This window comes from Lytechinus variegatus, chromosome 2, assembly GCF_018143015.1.
Source record: "Lytechinus variegatus isolate NC3 chromosome 2, Lvar_3.0, whole genome shotgun sequence".
NCBI classification, from domain to species: domain Eukaryota; kingdom Metazoa; phylum Echinodermata; class Echinoidea; order Temnopleuroida; family Toxopneustidae; genus Lytechinus; species Lytechinus variegatus.
Genome location: NC_054741.1, coordinates 554,959 through 582,651, shown reverse-complemented (window position 1 = coordinate 582,651; position 27,693 = coordinate 554,959). Strand labels below are relative to the sequence as shown.

Below are 27,693 nucleotides of genomic sequence, written 5' to 3'. Positions count from 1 at the left end.
TCAAATATGAGAACTTTGTATTTATTGATTTCCTTCATAAAGAGACATACATGTCATACACTTTCAGAGTGGATGTTTTTAGCTTGAAAATATTCCTGTCAATGAACACAAAATAAGTCATCTAGTCATTTCATGTTTGCTTGTTAACTAACTGTAAGCAATGCATTATTCTCAAGAGTCCCATCCCACAATATTTATATGGTAAATACACTTTATAGGGGGGGGGGGAATCAGGCATCTGTGGGTAAGTCTACTCTTCAGGAAATACTGATATGTACTCATAAGCTCTTCATACATGTTGCAAGTAATGCATATGATCACCAATATCATAATGGATAATTTTGTGTATGAAATGGGATATTTAATCTTAATATGGCTTTTCTGGAAACTAGGCTTATCTGGATTTGAGGTCACATTTTGTGAATGTAAAACCAGGAGCCCAAAACAGAATAAGAAGTTGTACTGGTTCTCCTGAGAACAAGGGTGGAACATTTTTGTCTTTGATGCCAGGCTTTCAGAAGTCACTCTATACAAACATGAAATGACAAAATTTGACCAAAAAAGGTGGTTTGTTTATCCAGACATATTTGAACCTATCTATTTACAGTCATAAAGTCCAGATACTTTACATTCTGTAAAACCACCCACAAATATGTATTCCTTAGAACTTCAGAGTTCCTGAGAGTTCTTCTGATGCACAATAAATACATCTACAAGACAATATTGTCCAGTCTTGTGATGATGTTATCCAACATGCATTGTCCCAATAGACTTGAAAGAAAAACAATGTGCTCACCCTCACACACCAACACTGATTCCTGCCATGACTCACAACTCTTATTTCACAATATAGTTGACAGTTGATTTTCCTTTGTCAATGGTCAACGTAACATGTAAGCCCATTGTTCATTAACCTCATTGATATCTAATATATTAAAGATACTTCTACAGTCCAGCTTGATTCAAGTTTGGCAGAATTGACCATATTTTAAATAGAGAGTTCTTATCTTTCTGAAATGAACAGTTGGCAGGAGTTGGTGTGGCCTTGCAATCAATTCTATGCAAAGTGTTAGGATCAATGGTATACATGTTTTGAAGCAAAATGACAAATAATTTGATAAAAATCTATTCAATTCTAGCAAGCTAATAGCAGTGGTTTATCCTCACAAGTCATCCCGTACGCCGAAGCCAGGCCCGGTTGGTGGTTCTGTAAGACTGGTTAGGCCGCCTTCAGGTTCGGATGCAAATCTTGTGCTCCTATACGAGAGAAACAAGAAGTAAAATATAATTAAATCATTACTGTGAAACCTGTCTAAAGAGACCACCAAGCACATATTCCTGGAATACAGTGTACAATGTAATTTTTTTTATATTAAAGATTTATCAAGGGGAGAGAAGGAAAGGGGTCTTTATAAGAAGGGGGAGGGGGTGAAAACAAGGGCTCCAGCTTAGAAACACTATTGAATATGTAACTAAATTAAGGATGTATATGATGATATCAGAAATGCACCATCTTAAAAGTGTTTTCAGACAAGATTAAAGAAACCACCCTAAACATTCGGTCCCTAGACTGTGGGATTTGCCCAGTTTCAGTGTGAGATGATAAACTGATGAATATTTAACTGTTGCATAAGTTGCCTGTTTCTTAAACTTTATTATTTTTGTTTTGTTTATCCTCTCCTGTTTTTTTGTGTGTGTTGTACTGTACTGTATGGTACACTCGCTACTAGTTTTGCTTACCAAGTTGTCACCTCCACTTATATTGCAACATTTAAGAATGTCTAATGTGATTAATGCTTAGTGTTTGGGCGTTTGGAAATGAATGCAAAGTCTATAAACACAATATTTCTTTAGAATAGATATCATTATCAAGAATACTGTCAACAATGCCAACCCAAAATACTTTTTTACTTAGAAATATTTTGTACGGAATACATGTTTCCCTCCTTGATTCATCCCTTATTAAAAAGGTTTTGTTGAGGATAGGGTGTAGTGTTAAATCAAGGGATGAAGTTGGTCATTCCATTAATGTGTGGAATATGCATCAGAGCAATTGTCCCCAGAGAAAATGTCATGGAGCTGAACGGTCATGTTATTGACACAAGAATGATTCAGGTCCATATTACAATCTTATAAACATATAATTTTTCTCTAGCATTAGAATAATCACCCACACTTGTTACTTGTGAAATGGTCCAAATGCCCTTGGCTACACCTTGGGCATGTTGAAATTCAGGAGGTACCTCGTACATTTCATTCTTACTAATGCCTTCAATGATGTGCAAAATTATTACAGTTAAGTGAAAGCACTACACTAAATAAATATGATTAATCTTACCTAGGACCAGCCTTGGGTGTCCGACCAGCCTTGAGATCATCAATTATCTCTTCCATATCCTTGACAGACAGGTCTTCATAGAAATTATCATTGATCTGAACCATGGGTGCGTTCACACAAGCTCCTAGGCATTCAACCTCGGCCAATGTGAACATGTTATCCTTGGTTGTCTCTCCAACTTTGATTCCTACAGCAAAAGGAATATAAAGAATTATAAATTGTCTTGTAAAGTATCTCCTAAAAGTATCTCTATTCCTCCTTTTCTCTTTCTCTCTCTTAACATCCAACTTATTTTCAAAGTTTAAATTCATTATTAGACAAAATGAAAGAATAAACTACATATGTACAACACATGTTGTGCAATCCAATATCTGTGAGTAGAAGGTACAATTAAAATGTCACAATGAATATAGTTAGGTCTCTCACTATTTGAATTACCTTTATAACTCTCTTTTTATTGCATATGAAAATTTCTCACGCATGGTATAGGACAAACATTCATTCTTTGCATTCAGTAACTGATAAACATGTATTTTAATCAAATGGCCTTATTTTAATAAGAAAAAGAAACACTCCGCAAATCTCCACCCAGAAGTTAAGGGGTACCCAAAGGTATGCACAGTCCTATGTAGTATGCCTCGAAAGCAACTGTGTTGAGAAACTCTTGCTTGAATGTTCCTCAAAGAGTGGAGAAAGTTTGTAATTTGTATTTGTCTGTGGCAAGCCACAATCTGATAACCTGGTATTGATATATCTGTATATTGCCTTCATACACTTTATATAATAGATATAAAATATGTGATAATAAACCTTTTTTTTCAATGTCCAACCCCCATTTTTCTTCAATCTCAATTCAATAAATGAAATACCCGTACCCTAGCAATGATCATTCAAGGGCATTGCAAATTTTCAAAAGAACTGGAAAACAAGAACCAAATGATTTCAGTAAGGTCCGAAACATAAGAGGTTGGATGTACATATTTCATAGAATAGAAAGCCAAATAGTATTGATATTATATCATGAATGCAAGACAAGGTTATTTAGATGTGGTAACCAGTGGTTCCCATTTCATAAAGATGTGTTATAATAATAACATATGCACAAATTTATTATCAGCCAATCAAATTGAAGGATTTCAATAACTTTTAACTGCTATTGCACATTAGTTATTACAACAAGTTTTATGAAACAGCCACCTGGGTCCTGTAACACAAAGCTTAGCAATCATCGTAGAACATTTTTTAACGATTGATTGCATTGACTACAATGTACAATTAATCGTGAAAATCAAGCAGACGATTAATTGCTATCCTTTGTGTCACGGAACCCTGGTCATACCTAATTTTCTTGTGATCACTTCAAGGATACTATCTGAATCTCTCAGCATGCATGGTGTTGTTGTGCAGATTTGAATATGGTATTTGCCTACTGGATTCCTGTAAAGAAAACACATACCAGCATAAATAAAAACATAGACATACTTTAACCTTTAACATATTGATCATGATGCATAACTGAACAGCATTTACAGGCTTCTAATAAAGTAAGTAATGAGTGTTCTGTCAGGAAGTATAATCATTATCATAAGAAATATATTTCAGAAGTTCTTTTAACCTAATGAATATAATCAAACTTCTTTATGAAGAAATTAGCAGGAATAAGGAATAGAAAAATTGCTGCATGTCAGGGAGCACTGCAACCGAACTTCATTGGGTTGGGAAGCCCCCTCCAACAGAAGATTTTACAATTGTAGGCCTGAGTATAAATGTATGATATGTATTTGTCACAGTCCAGACCCCCATTTTCAATCTAAACGTCCATTCCAGAGCATCACCAATTTAGATAGCCATGGAAATTCTGAGTTTTTACCATTCCGAAACCCTCAAATTTGTGGTTCTTCATTCAGTGCGCGCCCATCATGAACTGCTCAGCCAGTCGGCGACGATCTAGCTTGCCACATCACTGAAGCTCCCTGTGCCGCGCACCTAGCGCTTAGCTCGCAGCTAGCATGTTAGCGTGATACGCACATGCTTCACACGGCCGCAACTTTAAAGAGATATGCATTGCATGGGCTGCTCAAGAGAACCCCATTTTCTGATACGTTCAGTTCCAGAGCATTGCATTTTTAGCAATCACTGATCCTAGAGCTGTTCTGTAGACCCCCATTTTCTGATACGGTCAGTTCCAGAGCATTGCATTTTTAGCGATCACTGATCCTAGAGCTGTTCTGTAGACCCCCATTTTCTGATACGGTCAGTTCCAGAGCATTGCATTTTTAGCAATCACTGATCCTAGAGCTGTTCTGGAGACCCCCATTTTCTGATACGGTCAGTTCCAGAGCATTGCATTTTTAGCAATCACTGATCCTAGAGCTGTTCTGTAGACCCCCATTTTCTGATACGGTCAGTTCCAGAGCATTGCATTTTTAGCAATCACTGATCCTAGAGCTGTTCTGTAGACCCCCATTTTCTGATACGGTCAGTTCCAGAGCATTGCATTTTTAGCAATCACTGATCCTAGAGCTGTTCTGGAGACCCCCATTTTCTGATACGGTCAGTTCCAGAGCATTGCATTTTTAGCGATCACTGATCCTAGAGCTGTTCTGGAGACCCCCATTTTCTGATACGGTCAGTTCCAGAGCATTGCATTTTTAGCGATCACTGATCCTAGGGCTGTTCTGGAGACCCCCATTTTCTGATACGGTCAGTTCCAGAGCATTGCATTTTTAGCAATCACTGATCCTAGAGCTGTTCTGGAGAACCCCATTTTCTGATACGGTCAATTCCAGAGCATTGCATTTTTAGCAATCTTTGATCCTAGAGCTGTTCCAGAGACCCCCATTTTAAGACCAAGTTTTAGTTCCAGAGCCCCCTATTTTCGACTTTTGTGTGGCACATGGGAATCATGTTATAATTCAAGTAGCTCCTCCCCCTCCCCCCCCCAGGTTGTGGGTATTGAAAATGAATGTTTTCAATTAAATTTAGAACATTTTGAGGGAATAATGAAATAATCATAAGACAAGAAGAAACATCTTTTCTGGGGATTTATTCATAAATTTCTGACAATGATCTACCATTCACAAATCCACATCACAAAAGATACTTCGCTAGTAAAAGCGCCATCAAAATGGTCGAATGTACCTAAACAGTAAATATCAAATGTTTTTCAACGTTTTACTATATCTCAATCAAGCCCTCGAAATCTAAGGGAATGTGGCCATGCCAATCACAGAAAAATATTCAAGTCACAGGGAAAAAATCTGTATAAATAATTAAGGATTCTGCGGATCTGTAGAGAAAAATCATACCTGCACATTGTCTGCCACCCACCACGTCAACTTCAGGCCACTCCTTCGACAGCTAGTGTCATCTCCCTTCCCTGGTGGGAGCTTCATAAAGCCATTCATAAAGTTATGTACAACTTTGTGCAAGACTGGAACATGTTCTTAAAGTCAGCCACATTGGCCATGTACTACAAGAAAGGGTCACCAGTCGTGCATAAGTCCTTCGTAACTTACGGATAGCTCCATGAAACACCCATCAGATAGCTTCCTTTGTGAACTACTAAAAGGATCACTTTCTTTGTGAGCTACCAAAGGGATCACTTCCTCAAGAAGCCTCGTCATTCACTTACCTGTTAAACATGGTATAGAAGGTGGCTACCTCATACACCCTCATCCTAGGCATCTTGAGGATATCTGCTACCTTGTTCATGGCTGAGATGGGTGTCCATCCATGCTGTCTCTGGGCAAGGTCTAGGATGGGTAGACAGGCCGCTGCCTGATGACCATCCGGGTAGTTGGCTATGATGTCATTTACTCTCTAAGAGAAAGAATATACATAAGCATTGAAGAAGTACATGAACATTGTAAGGTAGAGACCACACAACCATGTAAAACTAATTGATACAAGTACATGTTATATAGGGCACTAGTAAGAATTACAAGACCTGTACCTTTGGAAGCACAGCTGAGGGTGTAGCTAATTCAAGTTCAATGAAAGCATAAAAGAACACAGAGTTGTTGTTGTTTTAGCTTATATGGCACGTATCATTCAGTAGTGAATATTTGCGCCCGAGCATGTAAGCATGGTTAGCCTTACATCCAGACAAAAGTCAAATCATTTCAAATCGTACACTATAAGAAAGCTAAATTTTCAATTACAATTGCTGTATGGCTATTCAGAATCTAAACAACTATATAGCGGAGTACTTGTACTAATGAGGGTTATAATAATAACACTAATATTTGATAATCATAATATAATGATGATGATACAACAACCACAACAACAATTATAACAATCATGATATTAATGATAACAATAATAATTCTCATATTGATAATAACAGCTGGATTTACAGCATATACACTTTTTGCAAAACGATAAAAAGCAACTATTATTAATCCAGCTATAGCTCTAGCTGCCACTTTATTAAAAGAGCTCATTTTATCAAGGAAACGATCATACTGGGTATCCATCACCTCATCTGGGTACAGCATACCACAACGTGGATTAATTTCTTGCTGAAGAAAATGATGGATTTGAATTTTCTGTTTCAAATTCTGGGGACTACTCCACCAGGCAAAACCCTTCCACTACTGCAATTCATTTCCAAATCACATCACAACAGATCACATGATTTTCAAAAGGCTCATATAAAGTGGATGTGTACATTTGGTTCCATGTTGCAGACATCTTAGTATTCTTTGACATACCTTCATATTCTCTTCTGTGAATTCAAAGGGAGTATTTGGGTTGTTGGCTTCAGTATCTCTGTGCTGTAAATAAATAACATACATATATTAACCAAAGTTCAATAACAGGGCAATATGGATAGAGAACAATGTGAAAAGAGAGGGACTCCCAGAACAGATTTTCTATTCATCCTCAAAAGCAAAACCAAAATGAACAGTTATGGAGCAAGATCTAATTCTGGTCATACAAGGTAAAAGTAATTAATATATTTTATCGGCCTAATTATAAATGAAATCTTACTGGTGTGTTAGAATTCAGGGTTGGCGATTTTTTTGATTTTTTAAAAAAAATAAAAAAAATCGGATTTTTTTTATTTAAATCAGATTTTTTTTATTTAAATCAGATTTTTTTGATTTTTTTGATTTTTTAAAAGTTCCTTCGAAAAAAAGGGTAATTATTCCCCCCCCCCTTACTCTTACAATGACATCAATATTGATGTTATACATTTCACCCCTATTATTGTTCTTAACCACATATTTTGTAATTAAAATCCAGTTAAAATGGACAATTAAAAATAAATTTGAGGAATCATGTATCTGAACTTAATTCTATCATACATAGGCCTATGAAGGAATATTCCATAGGGAATTCCCAGTGAGTAGAGAAAATTCCCCTCTGGGATTTTTCATTCAAATATTTAAAAAATCTAAGAGGAAAAATCCCCAGGCACTCCTCAGTGGAAATTGTCTCACATGTGCACATAAAAGCTTGGTGGCAAAGAAGGCACCATGTCGGGCAGAAAAAAAGATCCAATATGGATTCATTTCCAGAAATTGCAGTCAACAGCAAACACAGGGTGCCGGGCAAAGTGCAAAAAATGTGGAAATGCAAGGGCTTGTCAAACGATTGAAAACCCATTTCGACAAGTGTGAACATGGAAGTGATGCTGAGACACCAGAGCTAATGCAGAGCAGAGATGGTATGTTCATATTACTACTTTGGTTATCAATACATGTACAGTCAAATTATAACTGGAAACAAAACAAAAAAAGAATAAAAGTATTTATAATAAAACTTTCATTAAATGTGTGATTAAACACAGTTAAAGTAAATAATCTTTTAGCGAGGATGTACAAAATTAAATCAATAATCATATGGATGCATTTAGATGCAGATGGGTGGGTGAATAAACAAAAGTGAATATGTTGGAAATCTGAAGTATAAACTTGTAAACATAGATCTAGACCAGAAATGTGTTGTGCTCAAAAAACCATAGAAGCCCCCACTTAAAGTGATTAGTAATTTTTTTTTCATATTTAATAAGCTATGATCTTTAATCTCTGACCTACAGAGAGCACACATCTAGGTCAAACATGTCACTAGATAACATACCAAATGTAACCAAAGCTTTCTGAACATTTCTTTGCAAACGCTATGAATTATCTTTTTAATTTAGGCCCTATTAAGCTGACTTTTGATTCTCATTTCTTATTGCAGAGCAAGCATCTAACTCGAAACAGACAGGTGCTGGACCAAGTACGTCTTCAGCACCAAGTACATCTTCTGCACCAACTCCTCCATCTACTGTGCCAAAAACATCTTCATCTACACCTTGCACTGGCAAGCGACATGCATCTGCACCACGGAATCAACCTCTCAAAACAGCCAAGATTGATAAATTTGTTCTCAAAACTTCTGCTCCACAAAAGGCAGTGCTGGATGAACAAATTGCAAGAATGGTTTATGCCACTAACTCTGCATTTCGCATTGTTGATCATCCAGAATTTGTGAAGATGGTCGAAATCTTAAGACCAGGTTATAAGCCTCCCACAAGAAAGGATGTTGCAGATAAGTTCTTACCTAAGATATATGAAGATGAGGTCAAGAAGTGTGAGGATGTATTGAGAGGAAAGACTGTGTGTCTTGGACTAGATGGGTGGTCAAATGTTCACAATGAACCTATCATCTGTGCTACTGCTACAACTGACAGCGGCTTAGTTTACTTGGTGGATACTGTTGATACGTCTGGAGAGCCCCACACTGCAGAGTATCTGGTTAAAGTTGCCAAAGCTTCCATGGAAAAGGCTCAACAAAACTTTGGCTGCCAAATTGGTAGTATCGTCACTGACAATGCAGCAAATGTGGCTGCAATGAGGAGAATGCTGGAAGAGAAAGATGCAACAAATCTGGTGACATATGGTTGTTCTGCTCACATCCTGAATCTGCTTGCACATGACTTGGAAGTTCCAAATGTAAAGGAGCAAGTGGTGCATGTGGTCAAGTACTTTCGCAACAACCATTTTGCTTCAGCAAAATATCGACAGGAAGGAGGCAACTGCCTGGTAATGCCGCAAGATGTTAGGTGGAACACCATGGCTGACTGTTTGGAGTCCTACATCAAGAACTGGGCTACACTCCTGAAGATATGTGATGAAAACAGGAACAGGATAGACAGTGTGGTCAGAAATAAGGTAGCATACATAGGCCTGAAGAGATCAGCTGAAGACCTCCTATCAAGGCTGTCTCCAATAGCAGTTGCACTGGACAAAATGCAGAGAGATACTACAATGATAGCTGATGCTGTCGAGATCTGGAAAGAACTTGAGGGAAAGCTACTAGAGATCAACAGGGAAGTTGCCAAGCACTTCAAAACCAGGTACAACCAGGCCATAACACCTGCTCATCTAGTGGCCAACCTACTTCATCCAACCATGAGAGGCAAGTCCATGACAGAAGATGAGAAAGATACAGCACTAGAATATGCTAGTCGAAAGTGGCCATTCATCATGCCTTTGATTGTCAAATTCCAAGCCAAATCCCGCCCCTTTCAGGCATGCAAGTATACAGACGAGATAACACAAGCAGTCAGCCCTGTGGAGTGGTGGCACTCACATGATGGTATCCAGGAAGCCAGTCTTACAGTTGTGAAGATGTTGTTCTCTGCTGTGTCTGCATCCTCTGGTGTAGAAAGGGTATTCAGCTCATATGGTCTGGTTCAGTCCAAGCTGAGAAACCGTCTGGGAACAGCTAATGCTGCAAAACTGGTGTTCTTATTCAAAGCTCTGAACATGAAATGAGAATACTGTCAGTTTGTTTGGGGAAGACTATCAGAGACTCAGAAACTCTAACTCTCCTAAAACGTTTTCAAGCCAAAGAATTAATGTCATGTTTAAAAGAAAACTGCCTTCTTTTGTGTTTAACATAATGCTCTTTATGATATTGCATTGCTGAAGCTTTAGAACTCATTTTCTTATTCTTATCAAAACTGCCAACAAACCCTTTGCCAATTACTAGTATTCATGTATATTGTAAGAGAAATAATTCAAATCAATGATTTTTTTTCAATTAGTCACAGCTTTACAATAGTCAAAGAGAGACTACAACTGTATATGTTTTGATCTTTTTAGTTTGATAAAACACTCTTCTCTTGCTACAGATATAGATGCAAGACTCTCAGTTTTGGAGAACAATATAAGAGACAGCTTAGTCAAAGGGTGACTATACTACATTATGTTACTGTGATTTTTTACATTAATGTACAATTTGTATTCCCATATTCTCTCCAAAAAAATCTGTTTGATCCATGAAGTATGAAAAAAAATCTACTTACTTTTAACTTAAAGGATAAAAACTGCAAAACTGCTTAAATTACAACATATGGTCACATGTCATAAGGTGGTCCAATTTCGCGAACAGGGTAAAAATGGTCAAAAATTTTATTTTTTTATATGTTATAGCTATTACCATTCTCTAAATAATGAAAAAGTTTTCAGTCTCGACTACCTTTACTTCTCCTTAAAATGACTAATTAACAGCTAATTATTACATAGACATCAATGTAAATGTGAATTTTGAAATGTGTTTTTCTCAAATTGGACCTGCTGCACATAAAATGGTGTCAAAAGTTAATGCAACATTGGATCACCCTAGTAAATTGCAGTTATAATCTTGAAACATCAATAATTAAATCTGTACAAAAAATCGAATAATTATCTATCATTGTATGCATATTAATTATACTAATTAATTAACAGTATTTAATTTCACATTTTTCCCCCAAAATACCTGTCACTGTATTTATATGCTTGGCAAAACAACAACATCATGGGTAGAAATGTTTGTTGCAATGATACACAACATTTGTGCTAAAAATTGAGATTACAAATTAGATAATTAACCAAATCTCTCCGGTTTACTAATTGATTAGGTTGCAGATCAGAGCTGACATACACATGTATTCAATTGCTGCATATTTTCAAAATTGTCAAATGTTTATGACATTTAGTTGTTCTATGCTTTAAAACACCCAGAAATATGAGGATAACAGTCATATTACAGATTATAGTAAGTTGTTAATTAGGTTTAATTAATATTTTATCATTTACCGCATCCACCGGCTCCACCACCCCTGTTACTTCAAACTTAATGTGCTATAGTTTTTGTTCCTGATATTGTATTGATCTAATTCATAGTAATATATTTAGCCTATACTTCTAGCTTCAAAATGAGATATTACTCAATAAATTTGGTCAAGATGCTGTGATGTAGCAACAATTTATCCATGGCACAGTGTGGAAAATTGTTCATACGCCACCCTTTTTGCATACCCAACTTATGAAATGCGACCATATATGTATTACAAAAAGAAGTATTTTATTTTAAATGAGACACAGCTTACAACTGCCAATGATTGTAACTGAATTACCTGTATCTTAACATTTAAATGCAGTGTTAAATGTTTATTCTGAGTTTTGCAAATTGTTGTTATAGAGCTCTTTCCATTATTAACTGCAGATACAAAACTTCCATTATTTGTAGCACTGAACATAAAATGGGCTGCAGTGACTTAAAAGGTTTATAAGAGAAAGCTTTTCTCAACAGTCAAATTATGACTGTACTACATTATGTTAATGTGATTTTTATAATTATGTTATTTAAAACATCAAATGTATGATAAATGTAACAATACGAAATAAGAGGCATGTTAAATATGTTGATTACATGCAGGTATCATTTTTTATTTTACATGACAGAAGTAGTTATGTGTAAGCGAAGGATCAAAACTGGAAAACTGCCAACAAACCTTTTCTCATTGACTTTTATATATTATATTTTTTTACAAACTGCTCTCTGAAAAGTCTTTGGATTATGTGAAAACTTTATGTTAAGAAAGAAATTGACTAATAATAACTGACAAAGAATGTAAAATTTCAGAAGAAAAACTCGACATAATTTACAAAAAATGAGTACCTATTGACAACATACATCCAGGCCTGCATACATCTGTAGTTTTTAAGGAATTACCTGATTTTATTGATTTGATTTTAATTTGTTTTAAGTAGATATGAAGACTTTGTTGATCTTTTGTTGATATAAAGTTAATTCAAAGTTTTTCAGTTGACTTGAAGAATAAAACTGCATTGAACAAATACTTTGTCCATGATTTGTACATTTTTCAATGGAAGTGATTTAAATCAATGATTTTTTAAAAAAAATCATGGTGATTTAAATCGCGATTTAAATCACGATTTAAATCAACGTGATTTAAATCCGCCAACCCTGTTAGAATTTAAGTGTGCATTAATTCAAGTATTTCAATTCTTCCTTGAAGTAAAATGATTTAATAAAGCAAACTTTATTACCACAAATATTTGTCCTGATGCAGCAACTCTACTGGTGTGTAAGGTCCTGAGCTTCTGGGCCTAAAGTGAAGAAAGGGAATAGCAGTTAATTGTGTTCTAGAATTACATCACACAGGATCAATGAAGACTTTAGTCTAAATCGAAATGGTGCATGTATGTATAAATATTCAAAGAACTCAATGATTTGGGCTACCTAAGACTGATCAAATGAGAGGATTTTTGAAGTGCATCAAAGAGTGCAGTGCTGCCAGATTCACAGAGTGTGTGCACCCAATCACATTAAGGGACATTGCAACAGTGTCAACAAGATGGTGGCAAATTCAGTAGTGGGGGGGGGGGGGGTCGATTAATAAAAAATGTGTCTCAAAGCTGTATTATTGTTCATATGACGTTATTTTCATCAGTAGAGGGGCACAACCAAGATGGGAAATCTCTCGTAGAAACATAGTAAATTATCAAAGGTTGCAAAGGTCCGTCCAGTTTCATTGAATGTGAAACTGGTTTCTGCTCAACAAATCTTCTCACACACATGTCATGGCTTTCTTTTTTAAAGCAGATTGCACTCATTCAATGAACAAGGTTATGATCTCAGTTATATCTCCATGTGTGGCAAAATAAGGGTGGCAATGTTTGGCTAATTTTCTCTTTTGGTTTGGGGCAAATTCCTGATGTTTTTACACTGACAGTTTCCATTACACCTATTTTTCATACAACTTGGCTCTTATTTCAATTTGATACTTTAAATCATTTTTTTCTTAATTAAAAATAGAGATAAAAAAATGAAAATTTTCTTGCCATATTACTTTCAACCAATAGAGGGCGTACACAAAAATATGCCCAAAATTCAAGTTTTTGAGCGCTCTGGTGAATAAAAAAATTACTCCCAAGTTACTAAAGAAAAATTAATTGCAACTGTACGGAAATTAGTAATTTTGGTCACAAAAGTGATATTTTAATGACTTTTTAAAGTGTGTGCTCTGGACAACATTGGCATACATGTACCATAGTCCTACCTGTAGATTCCCCACAGGCAGGGTGGTAGTAGTGAACAAGTGGCAGATTGATTGGATAATAATAATATAGTCACGCACACGAATGGGACGCAGCTCCCTGGCTACGTAGATTACTTTTATCATGTCAATTGCATTTTTGCTTTGGTCATGCTTTTAGGGGAAGTTCACCCTGACAAAAAGTTTATTGTAAAAATAGCAGAAAAATTAATGAAAAATATTGCCAAAGGTTTGAGAAAAATTCATCAAATAATTATAAAGTTATTAGAATTTCAATGATTTGATTTGTGACGTCATATGTGAGCAGCATTCCTACATAGCGAATAGTCTTGAGGACGCAATGATGATGATTTTTTTAGATATGTCTTACATTTCTTCATCATTGACGTCTTGACACTCTCTCCATAATGCCTTCAGCGAACGACCAAAACAAAGATGGATTTCCCCCCAAAATCCATCTTTTTAAACCGAAATGACTAGAATTTTGTTAATTTTATTAATTCTTACACCTTCCTACGCCTAATGCGTAGGAAGGTTTTAAATATTACTTTAAAAAAATGTAAAAAAATGAAGATTTCTTACCTAACTGATGCCGCGTAGACCTCTCGTTCCACATGTAAACAACGGAAACACAATAGCGTCGACCCTTGAACCGCTTATGTATGACGTACTTCCGGAAAGCAATGCCGTCTTAACGAACAATTTAGAGATAAAAAATCTTTTTTAACAAATATTAAAATTTATTTCGTGATCATAAATAATTCATATCAATATATATAAATTATTTATGATCACGAAATAATTTTAATATTTGTTAAATAAGATTTTTTATCTCTAAATTGTTCGTTAAGACGGCATTGCTTTCCGGAAGTACGTCATACATAAGCGGTTCAAGGGTCGACGCTATTGTATTTCCGTTGTTTACATGTGGAACGAGAGGTCTACGCGGCATCAGTTGGGTAAGAAATCTTCATTTTTTTACATTTTTTAAAGTAATATTTAAAACCTTCCTACGCATTAGGCGTAGGAAGGTGTAAGAATTAATAAAATTAACAAAATTCTAGTCATTTCGGTTTAGAAAGATGGATTTTGGGGGGAAATCCATCTTTGTTTTGGTCGTTCGCTGAAGGCATTATGGAGAGAGTGTCAAGACGTCAATGATGAAGAAATGTAAGACATATCTAAAAAAATCATCATCATTGCGTCCTCAAGACTACATAGCGAATGGTAAAAAATCAATGAAATGTCATTTTCTCTGAAAATTGAAAATGGTTTTCACTGTAACTTTTGTATATCAATTGAATAGACAAATCGTTTCACACCCGATCATGAAAAGAAAACAAAATTAAGTCATCAGGAACCATACAAAATTTGAAATTTATTTATTTTATATTACATAACACATGGGACAGCTGCTCGTTTATGACGTCTTTAAAGTTTAATGGATTTTCCTCAAACCTTGGCTTCACCAATATTTTTTACTATTTTTCTGCTATTTTTACAAGAAAGTTTTCTTCAGGTTGAACTTCCCCTTTAAGCATCTGGTACCTGTCCTTACTCTAAACAATTTCAAATCCATAGACCATGATAAAAATCACATTAATGCAGACAATGACAAAACGTCAAACGTAAAACAAAGCCAAATAAAGCCAATGAAGAAGGCAGTGTATACAGCCACACGCGTGTGTCTTTACCATCCAGCCACACGCGTGTGGTTATATCCAGAACACATATCTGTGGATACCGCCACACGCCGCCAGTAATAACAGTAAAACACGTATGTCTGACCGTCTATATCACGATCAAAATAACCTCATTTCTTCATTAAATTCTTACATTCTAAACCCCTTTGATATCCTTAGATCGTTTCAATTTCATTCTCACCGTCTTCTCTCCTTGCTTTTCTTGTCTTGTTACAAACGGTCGTCTGTTTAACAGCAAATTCTCTTTTTCTACTTGTGTCGATTCTGGCTTCCTTCGTGGTGGCAGACCCATACAGCGTTAGCGCAGCGCAGTATAGTAGACATACCAAAGAGACATACAGGCCCGAATTCACAAAGGAGGTTTAAACCCCGAGGGGGTTTAACCCCCTCCTAGGTTTTTTAGTCCATGGTTTAAACCCCGAGGGGGTTTAAACCCCCTCTCTGTTTCACCAACGATGGTTTCTTTAGTCCATGGTTTAAAATTAAACCATGGTTTAAACCATGGTTTAATTTTAGTCCACGGTTCTGAGCATGCTCAGTAGAGCGTATGTTGTCTGCTACGGTCTTTGCCGACCACGGCAAACAGGTTTCGAAAATCCAAAGTCTGGGGGTATAAAATACCGAAATTTGCAATCTCAGTAGATTACATGAAATAAAATTACATTAAAAACTTATTCATTGTTGGATGAGTCGAATTGTATTGAACATCCGCTATTTTTAGATACATCACAAAATGCAATAAAAATGAAAATTTGTCTCAACCATTGCGGTCGTCTGCGCGTCGACGATAATCTCATTTCGGTCCCATCCGTAAACATCGATGTCATGTTTTTAATCATTGAATAAATTTAATTCGGCTGAAAATAAAATGACAACGACCAGATGTAATATGAAGATTATCCGATGACACTTGAAGTATGAATATAATTACTTCATCAGTTTCAAGGATAAGTAGTATCTTATCAGATCGCTTTCTCATAATACTTACATTTTTGGTGGAAAGCGGCATTTCATATGAAAATCAGCTGTTGATTTTGCATGTCTACGCTCTCGATCGCTTAGCTTAGCTGAGGCTGAGAGTTAACAACGCGCATGCCCGGCCGTACAGTCTTCCGGCAACAAATATTCTACTAGTATGGATCTAATGCTTTTTCAGTATAAAAAAAACAATCATAACAAAGATTGTCGATCAGCTGTTCTACGTCATAATCAAAATTGCGAAACGACCTTTGAATCCAGTTCCATCGCCAAAAATATCAAAAAATTTAAATTCAAATGTAAATTCTAGAAAGAACACGTCCCCAAAATTTTCTGAAGTAACATTTATCCTCCAATTTGTTTATTTTCCTTTCTTAAAATTGAGACCGCCCTGATTTATTCCCCAAATCTTGACTTTATTTTGTTAATGGTAATCAAAAGTGCATCCCATAAGTCTAGCACGCATAAAAATAAATATTTGTGGATCACTGAAACATTGGCGGAAAACCCTACTCAAAATAGTTTAGGTCTTTTATGATGGTAAAAAATACAAAATCATTCAAAATCGAAATAAAACATGTATTTGGGACGAGATGACCCGACTTTTGGAAAGATAACCTTTTTCGGGGGTGGGGTAGTTGTAGCTAGAATTAGAAGTTTATTTAATTCCCAAAATATTTTAGAGGTTTAGCATATATATTTCCTGAATATTTGTTTATCAAAATAAATTATTTTCATTTCTATTTCTCATTTCAATTTGAAACTTTTCTCAATAGTTAAACAATATTGAAATGAAAGTGAAGTGTTCTCTCTTGTTCTCATAATCTTTCTCTTGTTCCCGCTCATTTTCTTTCTTTCTCTCTCACACACACGAGCGTACCTACGGGGGGCAGACTGCCCCCCCTTACGAGTCACATCCCATGCAAGGGACCTATCCCTGCCCCCCCCCCCCCGACGAGAAGTTTTGTATTTTTTTGCTTGTACATTTTTTTCTGGTACGAAATCCTCTTGTGATTGAAGACCCCTTTTTGTCATTTTTTTACGGACGATTTTGCCCCCCCCCCTCCCCCTGTGGAAAATCCTAGGTACGCTACTGCACACACATTCACCATCCTACTACCTTTTTCTCTCTGTCACCCCCTCCCCTTGCTCTTTCGAAAATGCATCAACAGAAAACCTGTAATAAGAAGCATCTTACATCAAAGCAGTTTAAATATTTTAAAGAATTAGCTATTTTTTTATTTCAATATTTCAAGGCGGTGTACATAGAGAAATCATGAAAATTTCAATATTCAAGCATATAATTATTTCCTGTCTTAATGATTGTACAAAATACCTTGGCAAAAAAATATAATGGAAATATTTTCAAATGTCAAATTCATTAGAGTGTACATTCTATAGGCATATAATATTCTCAGTACATGTACATGTAATGTATTAAAATATATATATATATATATACATTGCAGGTCATGTATACATCAAGTTCCAATAACACCTAGCAAAACCAGTGCATCTACTTTGACTTCACTCCCTTCACGCTTATTTTTTGTAACTGTGTTGACATTAATAAAAAATAGATTTTATTTTTTAAAGTGATTTTTTTTATCAATTTAATTCTCCAATCAATTCATTTTCATACATACAAAATTCTGTTAATAAGTTAGTTTAGATCATTTATGCATTTAATTTTGTTGAAAATCTATATAAATATCAAGCATTCCCAGAATTAAACAATCATCTTTATTTCCCTCAACCATGGAATACGGCAACTTCAAATCCAGCACTGCCTCAAGTTACACCACCCAAACAACCAAGTGCATCTACTCTGATTTCGTTTTCCCATTCTAGGTGAATATTTCTCACAATATATCTGACATCCCCCCATAGTATATATAAGGGGGTACTTATAACAAAAGTGCAGAATACAATTTTCCTACTAGTGAAAATCCTTTGAAGCAAGCACTATAAAATTGCATTCTTAATCCTTATTGTAATACATGATTAGAAAATACTCTTGCATATAAGAACTTTAAATAAAACCTAATCAAACATCCTGTCCCCCCCCCTCTCCACTTCAAATCCATCATTGACTGAAAGACATATCTCAATAAATCAACCATGTAAAGAACATTTATCTTTTTAAATATTTTATGAAACAAAAATATGCTTAATAATCTATTGAAATAAACAGTTCTTAAATTAGGAAATGCATCCTCACAAAATGAAAGGTCATTCTTCTTTTTTATGCTTGTTGCAATTAATACACAAATAATGATTGCAAATGTGAAAACTCCATGTCCAGTTGAAGCTTTTTTGAATAAAAACTATCTCACATAGTGGACCTCTCAAAATACTTCCCAAATCATAATATAATTACATTATCAAGAGTATTCATCACTTTCCTTGAAACAAAATAATAAAACCCTCCCAACTGAGATGAATGTGACACATTGTTGATATTTATAAATCTGCAAAAGAACAGAAGTTCATCTATTTCTTTCACAACAAGGACAAATTCATTTGTCTGAGGTATCAAGGAAACATTCCCAGACTGGTGGAATTTCTTCAAAATCGCATTCCTCTTCAAGGTAATTTAGTATCATTAAAATTACCATGCCTTTTTTTCCCTTTTCCATTGACCCTTTCTGCCGGAATATTTTTTGGCCAGACTCATATATCAGAAGTAGTTGAAATAGATGTTAAATACTGTAGCAAATTAAACATGATCCCCAAATCAAGTACATGTAATTACAAGATCAATTGGATGCACAATACACTGGTACACACAAAATAATCTGAATATACTACAGATATGTAGTAAGGTATTTAGAGGTGAAGAGGGATTTATAAAACTGAACTGGGAGGGTGAATCATTTGAAGTATGAAAAGGGCTTCAATATATGTATGTTACCAGATTCAAGCAATTCAATGAACTGTGCACTGAATATTGTATACTTCTGAAAAGAATGCATTGCATTGTTGTCCGTTTTTAAAGAAATTTTTATAATTAAGTCTTAAATGTTTTCAAAAATTCAATTTATGGTTCCGAGAACAATCAGAAAACACAATCTACATTGGTGTCAGAAGCTGAACCTATCAAGTAGAGAGTTACCAGTACGTTAAACAACATACATCTTTGACAACATGATTTATAGTATGTGTTTTACAACTGTACTGTTACTATATGTTATGTACTTAAATGCATTTCAATATTGAATTTTAACCCTGCAGCAATACCACAAACCTTTGTTCTGCAAAATGGAATTTGAATTACCCATCTCAAGGAAAAAAGAATCATCTGTCAGAAGAGTTTGAGCTGGTAGAAGTGCATGCCATTAGAATTGAAGTTCAATGGAAGAAACATGGTCTCGACTTTATAAAGAGTACAAGATGAGAGTGAAAGAACATGATATGAGATTGAAAGAGCTTGAAACGAGATTGAAAGACACGATATGAGCTTGAAGGAGCACAAACTACGAATGGACGTTTTGAATAAAGAAAGAGAGGTTGCTGAAGCTAAGCTGCAGGAATCACAGGGTTATAATAATCAATTTATCAACAAATAAAGAAGTATTCTTCATAAATTTGAATGAACTCTGTGTTTCTATGTTCTTAATGCTTTTGCCATTGTTATAGGCATTCCTCTCCACATGAAGTTGGAAGGGGTATATAAGAAGCATATGGCCCAATCCCCCCCCCCTGGCTCTTGATGTAGACATGTGTCCCATCAATTGCACCTTTCACTCCTGGAAATCTAACAGTTAGATAGAACTGTCTCCAAGTTGCTTCAACTTCTTCTCTTGTAGGAATCTTCATGTATTGCCTCTTCCTTCTTGCTTTAGCTTCTGACACATTGATGACTGCGATATTGCTGCCTCATCACCATGCATCTTTTAAAATGATCCTGTAAAATAAAAACAAACCATATGGTTGATGGGTGAGGTGATTGTTTTGAGGTAATTTAAAACATTTCATTGAAGCACATACAGATGTTAAACAATGAATATTCATCTTGTACAAATATCATACAATTTTCTCCAATATATTTTAACAAGTGGAACGCCTTTGGCAGTCTCGCCATCATTATGCGATTCAATATAGCAGCAGTGCTGACTTCAAAAACAACTATTGAATAATTTTTTGCCCAGTGCTTTAAGGACTTTTTACCTTGAAGTTTTGCACATCTTTTGATTAAAGGTAAAAAAAAATAATTGGGTTGTACAGTACCCGAACAATGTACCATCAATTTTCAATTTCAGCCAAGTCGTCACTAGTGAATTATATTTGTGACATAAATTGAGGAAACAGAATTGAAATTAATAGAGAAGTGACATAGAAGCATTTTTTGTGATATATGAATAAATTTTGCATAAATTAACATAAATAATTTTCTAGTCAAAATTTCAAAAGTCGGTGTGGAAATTTGGGGACCCTCATGTACATGTAGCTCTACCAGATGGATGAAAAAAAATCAAAATTGGTCCACAAATACAGAAGCATTTTTTGTGATTATGAATTTTGCATAAATTAGCATGAATAAATTTTGCATAAATTAGCATAATTTTATATTCAAAATTTCAAAATTTTGTGTACAAGTTTGGTGAACCTCATGAAGCTCTACCACGGGTTAATGGCAAAATTTATAACTCTAACCTGACATAACAGTTGTAAAAGCAGAGCCTCACTACTGCTGTGGTAGTTCTGGAATTTTTAAATTATGCAATTCATAGGTACTTGACTGTTGCTGAAATGATACTCTTATTTATGTGCTCCTTCTCTGAATTCTAGATATTGTCATATCATCAGCTTTATCTGGAGTCCTAAAACAATCTCAGTCATTTAGATTTAACAGTGCCAAGAAACATTCAATAATCGTTTATGAAAAATTAAATTACTTACCCACTGCATAAAAATGGAGAGTTGTCAACACCTGCAAATAAACAGGAAGTTGATCTATCCTCTGAGCTGTGTGTCCCTCTTCATTTCGGCTTCCAGCATATTGGTGACGGTTTCTTTTCACAGTCGATACTGATCTCGAGATGGCCCATCCTTGTACGATTTCGATGGATTTTTAGCATCATGTAGCCCACAATGTCTTGGGAAAGGTAGCTGTATGCAGAAGAGTTGAATATTATTTTTGAGTCTTTTATTTTGTGATCTTTATAATCATTCCAAACTGTACATGTGCATGTAGATTTGATCTGCCAACATAATTACTGCAATCTTAATTTACTTCCTGAGATTAACAAAAACTACACTCAAGCCATTTCATTTATTCAGTCTAAATATTTCATGTTCGATATCTTAAATCATTTCAATAATACTTTTAAACAAATCAAAACAATGTAAATCAAATTAATAATCATACCTCTTAGTAATTTAAAGCTGTGAAGAAGATGGAGATAATCCATAGAGACCTACACTGTATGATACCTCTGATGCCGATGTAATTCTGTGAAACAATGGTCAAATTAAAAAAAAAATTAATTTTTCATTAAAAAAAATATTCATTGATTGGTTTATCACTTTTTAAATGCAAATCTCACAGTAAACACTGTGAATGATAAATAAAAAAAAACATTGTAATAATTTGTTTGAAACTGGAATATGCCTTTCAAAATTAGGCCTAAGCGTAACGACTTAACTTAAATCTGTTTTTTTTTGTGGGGGGGGGGGCTCTATTTTCTATATTTGCAAGTGAAAAGACTTGAGACAAAATTTTGAGTAATCAACTCTTTAATATTCCTACAGCCTCAAAAATTGGCCTGTGCTGAAAGCAAAAAGGTAGGTCTCGATCTACAAATGTATATTTTGAATTTGAAATGCAATTTAGGCTTTTTAGTAGGCCTACGAAGTTTAGTCAAGGCAAATTCAAAATCAAATTGAAAAAAAAAATTCTTTCTGACTCTGAGTTTCTCCTCTTAAAATGCACCAAATAGTACAAAAATTATATAGATTTAGATATTTCATTTTCATCTTGACATTGACAAATTAAGATATAGATGGCATAATAATATAAACATCCTCGTGAAGCTCATAAAACAATTAAGCCCGGCCCGCGGCTGAGCACCTTCAATTCGTTCAACAACACAGCGACAAAATATCCCAACACTTAAATGCACGGATGGGACTGTGGCAATACACACACGACGATAAAGTGCATCGTCTGGACTTGTCAATACCAAAACCTCGTTCGCAATCATGAAAAACAACACTACCAATTTCATATAACTGCTTAAAACGTATCAATATACTCCAGAGAAGGAAAGTGGGAATTTTTATTACGAATTCAAAGAAGAATACTTACGAATTTCTAATCAAGAAGACCACTTGTCAGGTCCAGGACCGCAAGAAAAATTTTCTTCGCTTCACGGATTTTTCACAAACTCCTCAAGTGCGCATGCTCGTAAAATTAAACCATGGTTTAAACCACATCTAAGAGCAGACTAAAAAATATGACGTTTCATGACGTTTTATGACGCATTTAAACCCCCTCGGGGTTTAAACCTCTTTTGTGAAACGCAAATGAAAAACCCAGCTCGGGGTTTAAACCAGGAGGGGGTTTAAACCACCAAAAACCAGGAGCTAGGTTTTTCGTGAATTCGGGCCAAACAGTTTGGGTTTCGTACGTACGCGCGCATAGCCTAGATTCAGTAGAGAATCGAAACAAGTAGAAAAAGTGTAGAAATTTGCTATTTAACAGGCGGCCTTTTGTAACAAGACAAGAAAAGCAAGGAAAGAAGACGGTGAGAATGAAATTGAAACAATTTAAAGTCATAAAGAAATCAAAGGGGTTTAGATAGGTAAAATCATGAAAAATTAAAAACATCTCCAAAGCTTCTCTCAATATCATCACTCTATAGCTAAATAACTGAGTAATCACTGATGTGAAGTGAAAATATTAAAAACATATTTAAAATGTTCATAATATTGGAATAAAAGTAGCTTATTTGTGGCAAAATTGTCATAAGCATAATCACCAGCGATATATCAAACGATATCCCAATTTGTGATCGTTAAAGCTACGTGCATCCGCATTTGCGCTCTGAAACTAGTGTCGGCTGCTAGCGCAGCGAGTAGCTGCAATTGCAATGCACGCCGCGAGCTAGGCAACCTATGCGAAGCTATGATGCATGGCGACCGGGACGCAACGGCGATGGTGTTCATGCAATTATGGACGGCAGCCCACTGCCCCAGCGCCCTGCTTGTGCAGCTGCACTTGCACTTGCAGCTGCGACTTGCAATTGACGCCAAGCTCGCTCTCTTTGCATGTTAAATATGTCATTTGACAGCTGCCGAGTGTATTTCCTTAATGTCATAGTCAAAGTTGGTGATAATACTTACCTTGAATTGACATGCCAGTGATGAAACTCAGATTATTCCATGTTTTTATGCTTCGTTATTGGCTTACTTTGAAATTAATTTGTGAACGATGTCGAAAGTAGTTCCGTCACGTTACCGTGCATAAATTACTGAGTATGAGTCATTCATGTTTACCTGATTCACCTCTCGTTGTCGTTGTCAATGGGGGGGGGGGGGTTAATAAGTCCAAAGTTACAAATTTTAATTTTATTGTGTCATTGCACTTTTCACAGATGGGGGCAGGGCTCTGGGAAATACTCATTTTAATTATTACTATTTACAAGTTTAAGAAAAAGTGTTATTTGCTTAATTGTGGGATAAGTTACTCAACCATTATCATGAAATTGCATTTTGTTAATTCTGATTTCTGAACTTCCAAAAAGTTTTATTTTTCTTTCTCTCATGTATATAACTGGAGTAACAAGCTGAAGATCCTTGGAATCATGCCCCAATCCACCCCTTGAAATGTGTTTTGGTAAGTAGGCCCATTGAGCGTAAACATGCAAAATCAAGGTAACAACATCATCGAATCTAAGCAGGTTTTTTTTTTATAAAGATCTATACATTTTCCTTTTTCAGTCATTGTGGCTATCAGTAGGGATTTTTTTATCTATCATTTCATTTAGGATTTTTTCGGGGGGGGGGGGGGGGGGTCTAGAGCCACAACCATAGATGGCGGAAGCGCTGGACAGGTCCCCCTTATTTTTTTTGGGGGGGGGTGGTCCCCCTATTATTTTTGTTCATCTTTTTTTTTGGCTTGTCAAAAAATTTTGGTGGTTCATCATACATTTTGGGTTGATTACTATTTTTTTGCAGTCAAATTTGCTACCTGTCTCCATCTCAAAAATTCAGGTGGACCCCCCCCCAAAAAAAAAAAAATCCCTTCCACTGCCAATGGCCAAAACTACTTTTTAAAATCTTAATCATTATTGTTCCTGGGGAATATTACCATGATAATCTTACCTATTTTCCATTAATTATTTTATTGGCTGAATTTACTCAAAGCTAACAGACTTGAGCATTTTTTAATTTCCTAATTGTTACTTGATTTTATTTTGTCTCTTTACAGGTACTGTAGTTGCAACACTGGCCACCAAGCTGTATACACATCAAATTTCACTCTCCCGTCCCCCAACTTCGAATGAATCTTTGCCCAAGTTTTAGTATCTTCAAACATTTAAAGGGATTTATGAAAGTGTATTTAATTCATACAAAAAATGGGCAAAGAATCATGATTTCAACATTGAAGCATGCCTTCTTTTAAGTTCTTTCGTCAAGGGTTTGGATTGAAGTTACTCAATTCTGTCAGAAACAGACATTTAATGGACTACCATCAAAGATGTAGGAGACAGTTGAAGGATATGTCTGGCCAAAGAAGTATTATTTAAGTACAAAATAGAAAGATACCACAAATCAACTATAATACCCTTTTGTTGAGAAACTTAAAATAGGGGGGGGGGGGGGGGAACCTCCATGCATCGATCTATATCAAATTGACTTGCAAAATTCTCCTATTTTCCTTTCTCTACCTTTGTATGAAATATACCAATGCATGAATTGTATAGAATATTTACTTTGGGATTTATACTGTTTTGGTTTTTTTAATACCCCCCCCTCAATCTCTACTTTCTCATTCTACATTGGGTACATTTCAGCTCTTCTGCAATCTCTCTTATTCCACCATTTTTCCTTCTGTTATCCAACACTATTTTACTTTGTAATGAGATTGTAAATTAGCCTTTTCAGTCCTCCTCTTGGTCAATATTCTTTAAAAAAAATATCAATAATGATAATAAAACAAGTTGTAAAATTCCCATGAGAATGTCACGTAAAAAAAACTGTATTTTCTTTTTAATAAAGGCAATGACAAGGAGTAAAAAAAAATGTCTGACCTCTCATCCCATTTCACTCCACCCTCACACATACAGGCATCATAAAAATATGCATCAAGTGCATCAAACATGATCTCATTATCTTCCTCTTTCATCTCCATCACCAATTATCTTGAGAGTAAATCAACTTTATTTCTTTCTTGGAATTTTAAAACAACTTTGCAGCAATTAGACTGCACTTGAGCTTGCACTGTGTAGAGTGTAGTGTAGACCAGGTCATAGGCCAGCGCCAGGATGGATATTGACAAGGATGGTAAAAGCAAGTACTACCAAGTAGCAGGGAAACTGTACACGAAACATCATCAGCTGTTCTAATAGTTTGGTGTGATGCCATTGGTAGGATCGGTGCTCAAGCTTTATCTAAAAAAAAATAAAACATAAATATGAAAAAGTCATTGTAAAGAGAATAAGAGATGCACTTCCAGTTCAAACCTATATTGAGCAACATTTAATTTATTTTTAACAATAAAACAGATTCAATGGCTGGGCTGAATCAAGGTAACTGAGGCCTATATATTGCCAATTTCATGAATAACAAAAACAAAATTTGTCTGCGCAACATACCCCTCGGCCCCTAAATTGAAAAATATTTATATATTGCTGCGCTGGCAACACCCAAGTTACAGATGATGATTTTTTTAAAAAGATCTGTCATTATTATTGTATTGCCAATTTGAAGAGAAAAAGATTATGAAGTGCATTTACTGTATGACATTAAGCCCCAGCACAGCCAAAAATGTCGATGATCAAACTTCGAAAGTCAGAATGACTCCACAGATTCGCTACAATCCAACTCCAAGTGAAGTCTGACATTGACAATAAACTTAATTAAGGTAAGTCAAACTTCCATTTATCAATATTATAATATAATCATTATGGTCAAACAATGAAATTTTCTATTAAATACATCCATCGAATCACTAAAACCTTTGAAAATTAATTATCCTTCCGTTTCGTTTGGCTAGGCCTAGGCTAACTTTATTACGTGTGTAGCCCATAGGCGTACGCACAGCCACCCGGCTCACACGCATTCTCGAACTCGTGAATTTCTTCAAAATCCACCCCTGGCCGCCAGGGGAAGCCCCTGTTCCAACCTCAATATCTTAAAACCGCTATGTCATGCGACAAAGTGGAAAGAAAAATCAAATCCAGAATGAATTCAGCTTTCAGAAAATACCACATTTTCACTTCTATCTTGATGGATATATATCGTATTTCACATAAAATCGTCGAAAAATACGAAAATTCAACGGAAAATTGTACTTACCAGTGATATTCCAGACGAATTTGACAGTCAAAACTCTTCGCTGAGGCTCTCCCATTGTTCGTAGACGATGACGTAAGTATCCATGATGAAATTTTCATACACATCATACCTATTGGACAAATCACTTTAAAAATAAGGGTAGATTCATCCACCCCTTACATTTGTCAATACACTCGGCAGTCTCGACGATAGCAGCTTATCGGCGGCAATACGGTCCATTAAAAAAAAGCGCCGTTCGCGCGCAGCGCCCTCTAGCGTTCATGATTGTACCTAGTTAAGAATGTAAGAATTTAATGAAGAAATGAGGTTATTTTGATCGTGATATAGACGGTCAGACCTACATACCGCGGTACGTGTTTTACTGTTATTACTGGCGGCGTGTGGCGGTATCCACAGATAGGTGTTCTGGATATAACCACACGCGTGTGGCTGGATCGATGCCGATGGTAAAGACACACGCGTGTGGCTGTATACACTGCCAATGAAGAAACACACCAATTCAAACGCGTGGGACCATCAATAAAAGATTATGCAATTATCTCAAATTTTCTTCCAATCAACAGGCAAAATGTTAGTATATGCTTACCGAAGCCCGGACCAACAGTTGAAGAGGTGTTCTAATCATCTTAAGAGATATTAATGCAAAGACAGAAAGTGATATTAGACTCAAAAGACTGATTTTACTCTGAATACCAATACGGCGTTAGACACTGCTAGCGGCCGTAAAATTCGTGACCCTCGTTCACTGTAGTGATAATACTTTTAATTCTTTTTAAATCGAATCTGTTGTTCTGAAGTTT

General features: G+C 35.6%; 1 protein-coding gene and 2 long non-coding RNA genes across 3 annotated transcripts; 1 reads left to right on the top strand and 2 right to left on the bottom strand.

Annotated features, from left to right (window-relative positions):
• LOC121407007 (NADH dehydrogenase [ubiquinone] flavoprotein 2, mitochondrial-like) lies at positions 1-27,580 on the bottom strand. The gene is made up of 7 exons (XM_041597897.1): positions 27,480-27,580; positions 12,679-12,738; positions 7,057-7,119; positions 5,973-6,160; positions 3,678-3,775; positions 2,339-2,525; positions 1-1,257 (listed from the first exon to the last, which is right to left on the bottom strand). The coding sequence occupies exons 1-7, from the start codon at positions 27,516-27,518 to the stop codon at positions 1,164-1,166; spliced, it is 729 nt and encodes a 242-aa protein (XP_041453831.1). The 5' UTR covers positions 27,519-27,580; the 3' UTR covers positions 1-1,163.
• LOC121407008 lies at positions 18,698-22,982 on the bottom strand. Its single transcript, XR_005968859.1, has 4 exons — positions 22,680-22,982; positions 21,741-21,824; positions 21,272-21,481; positions 18,698-20,276 (listed from the first exon to the last, which is right to left on the bottom strand). It is a non-coding gene; the product is annotated as an uncharacterized LOC121407008 (long non-coding RNA).
• Positions 24,107-24,934, top strand: LOC121407010. Its single transcript, XR_005968860.1, has 2 exons — positions 24,107-24,209; positions 24,804-24,934. It is a non-coding gene; the product is annotated as an uncharacterized LOC121407010 (long non-coding RNA).
• Positions 27,581-27,693: the final 113 nt, after the last annotated feature.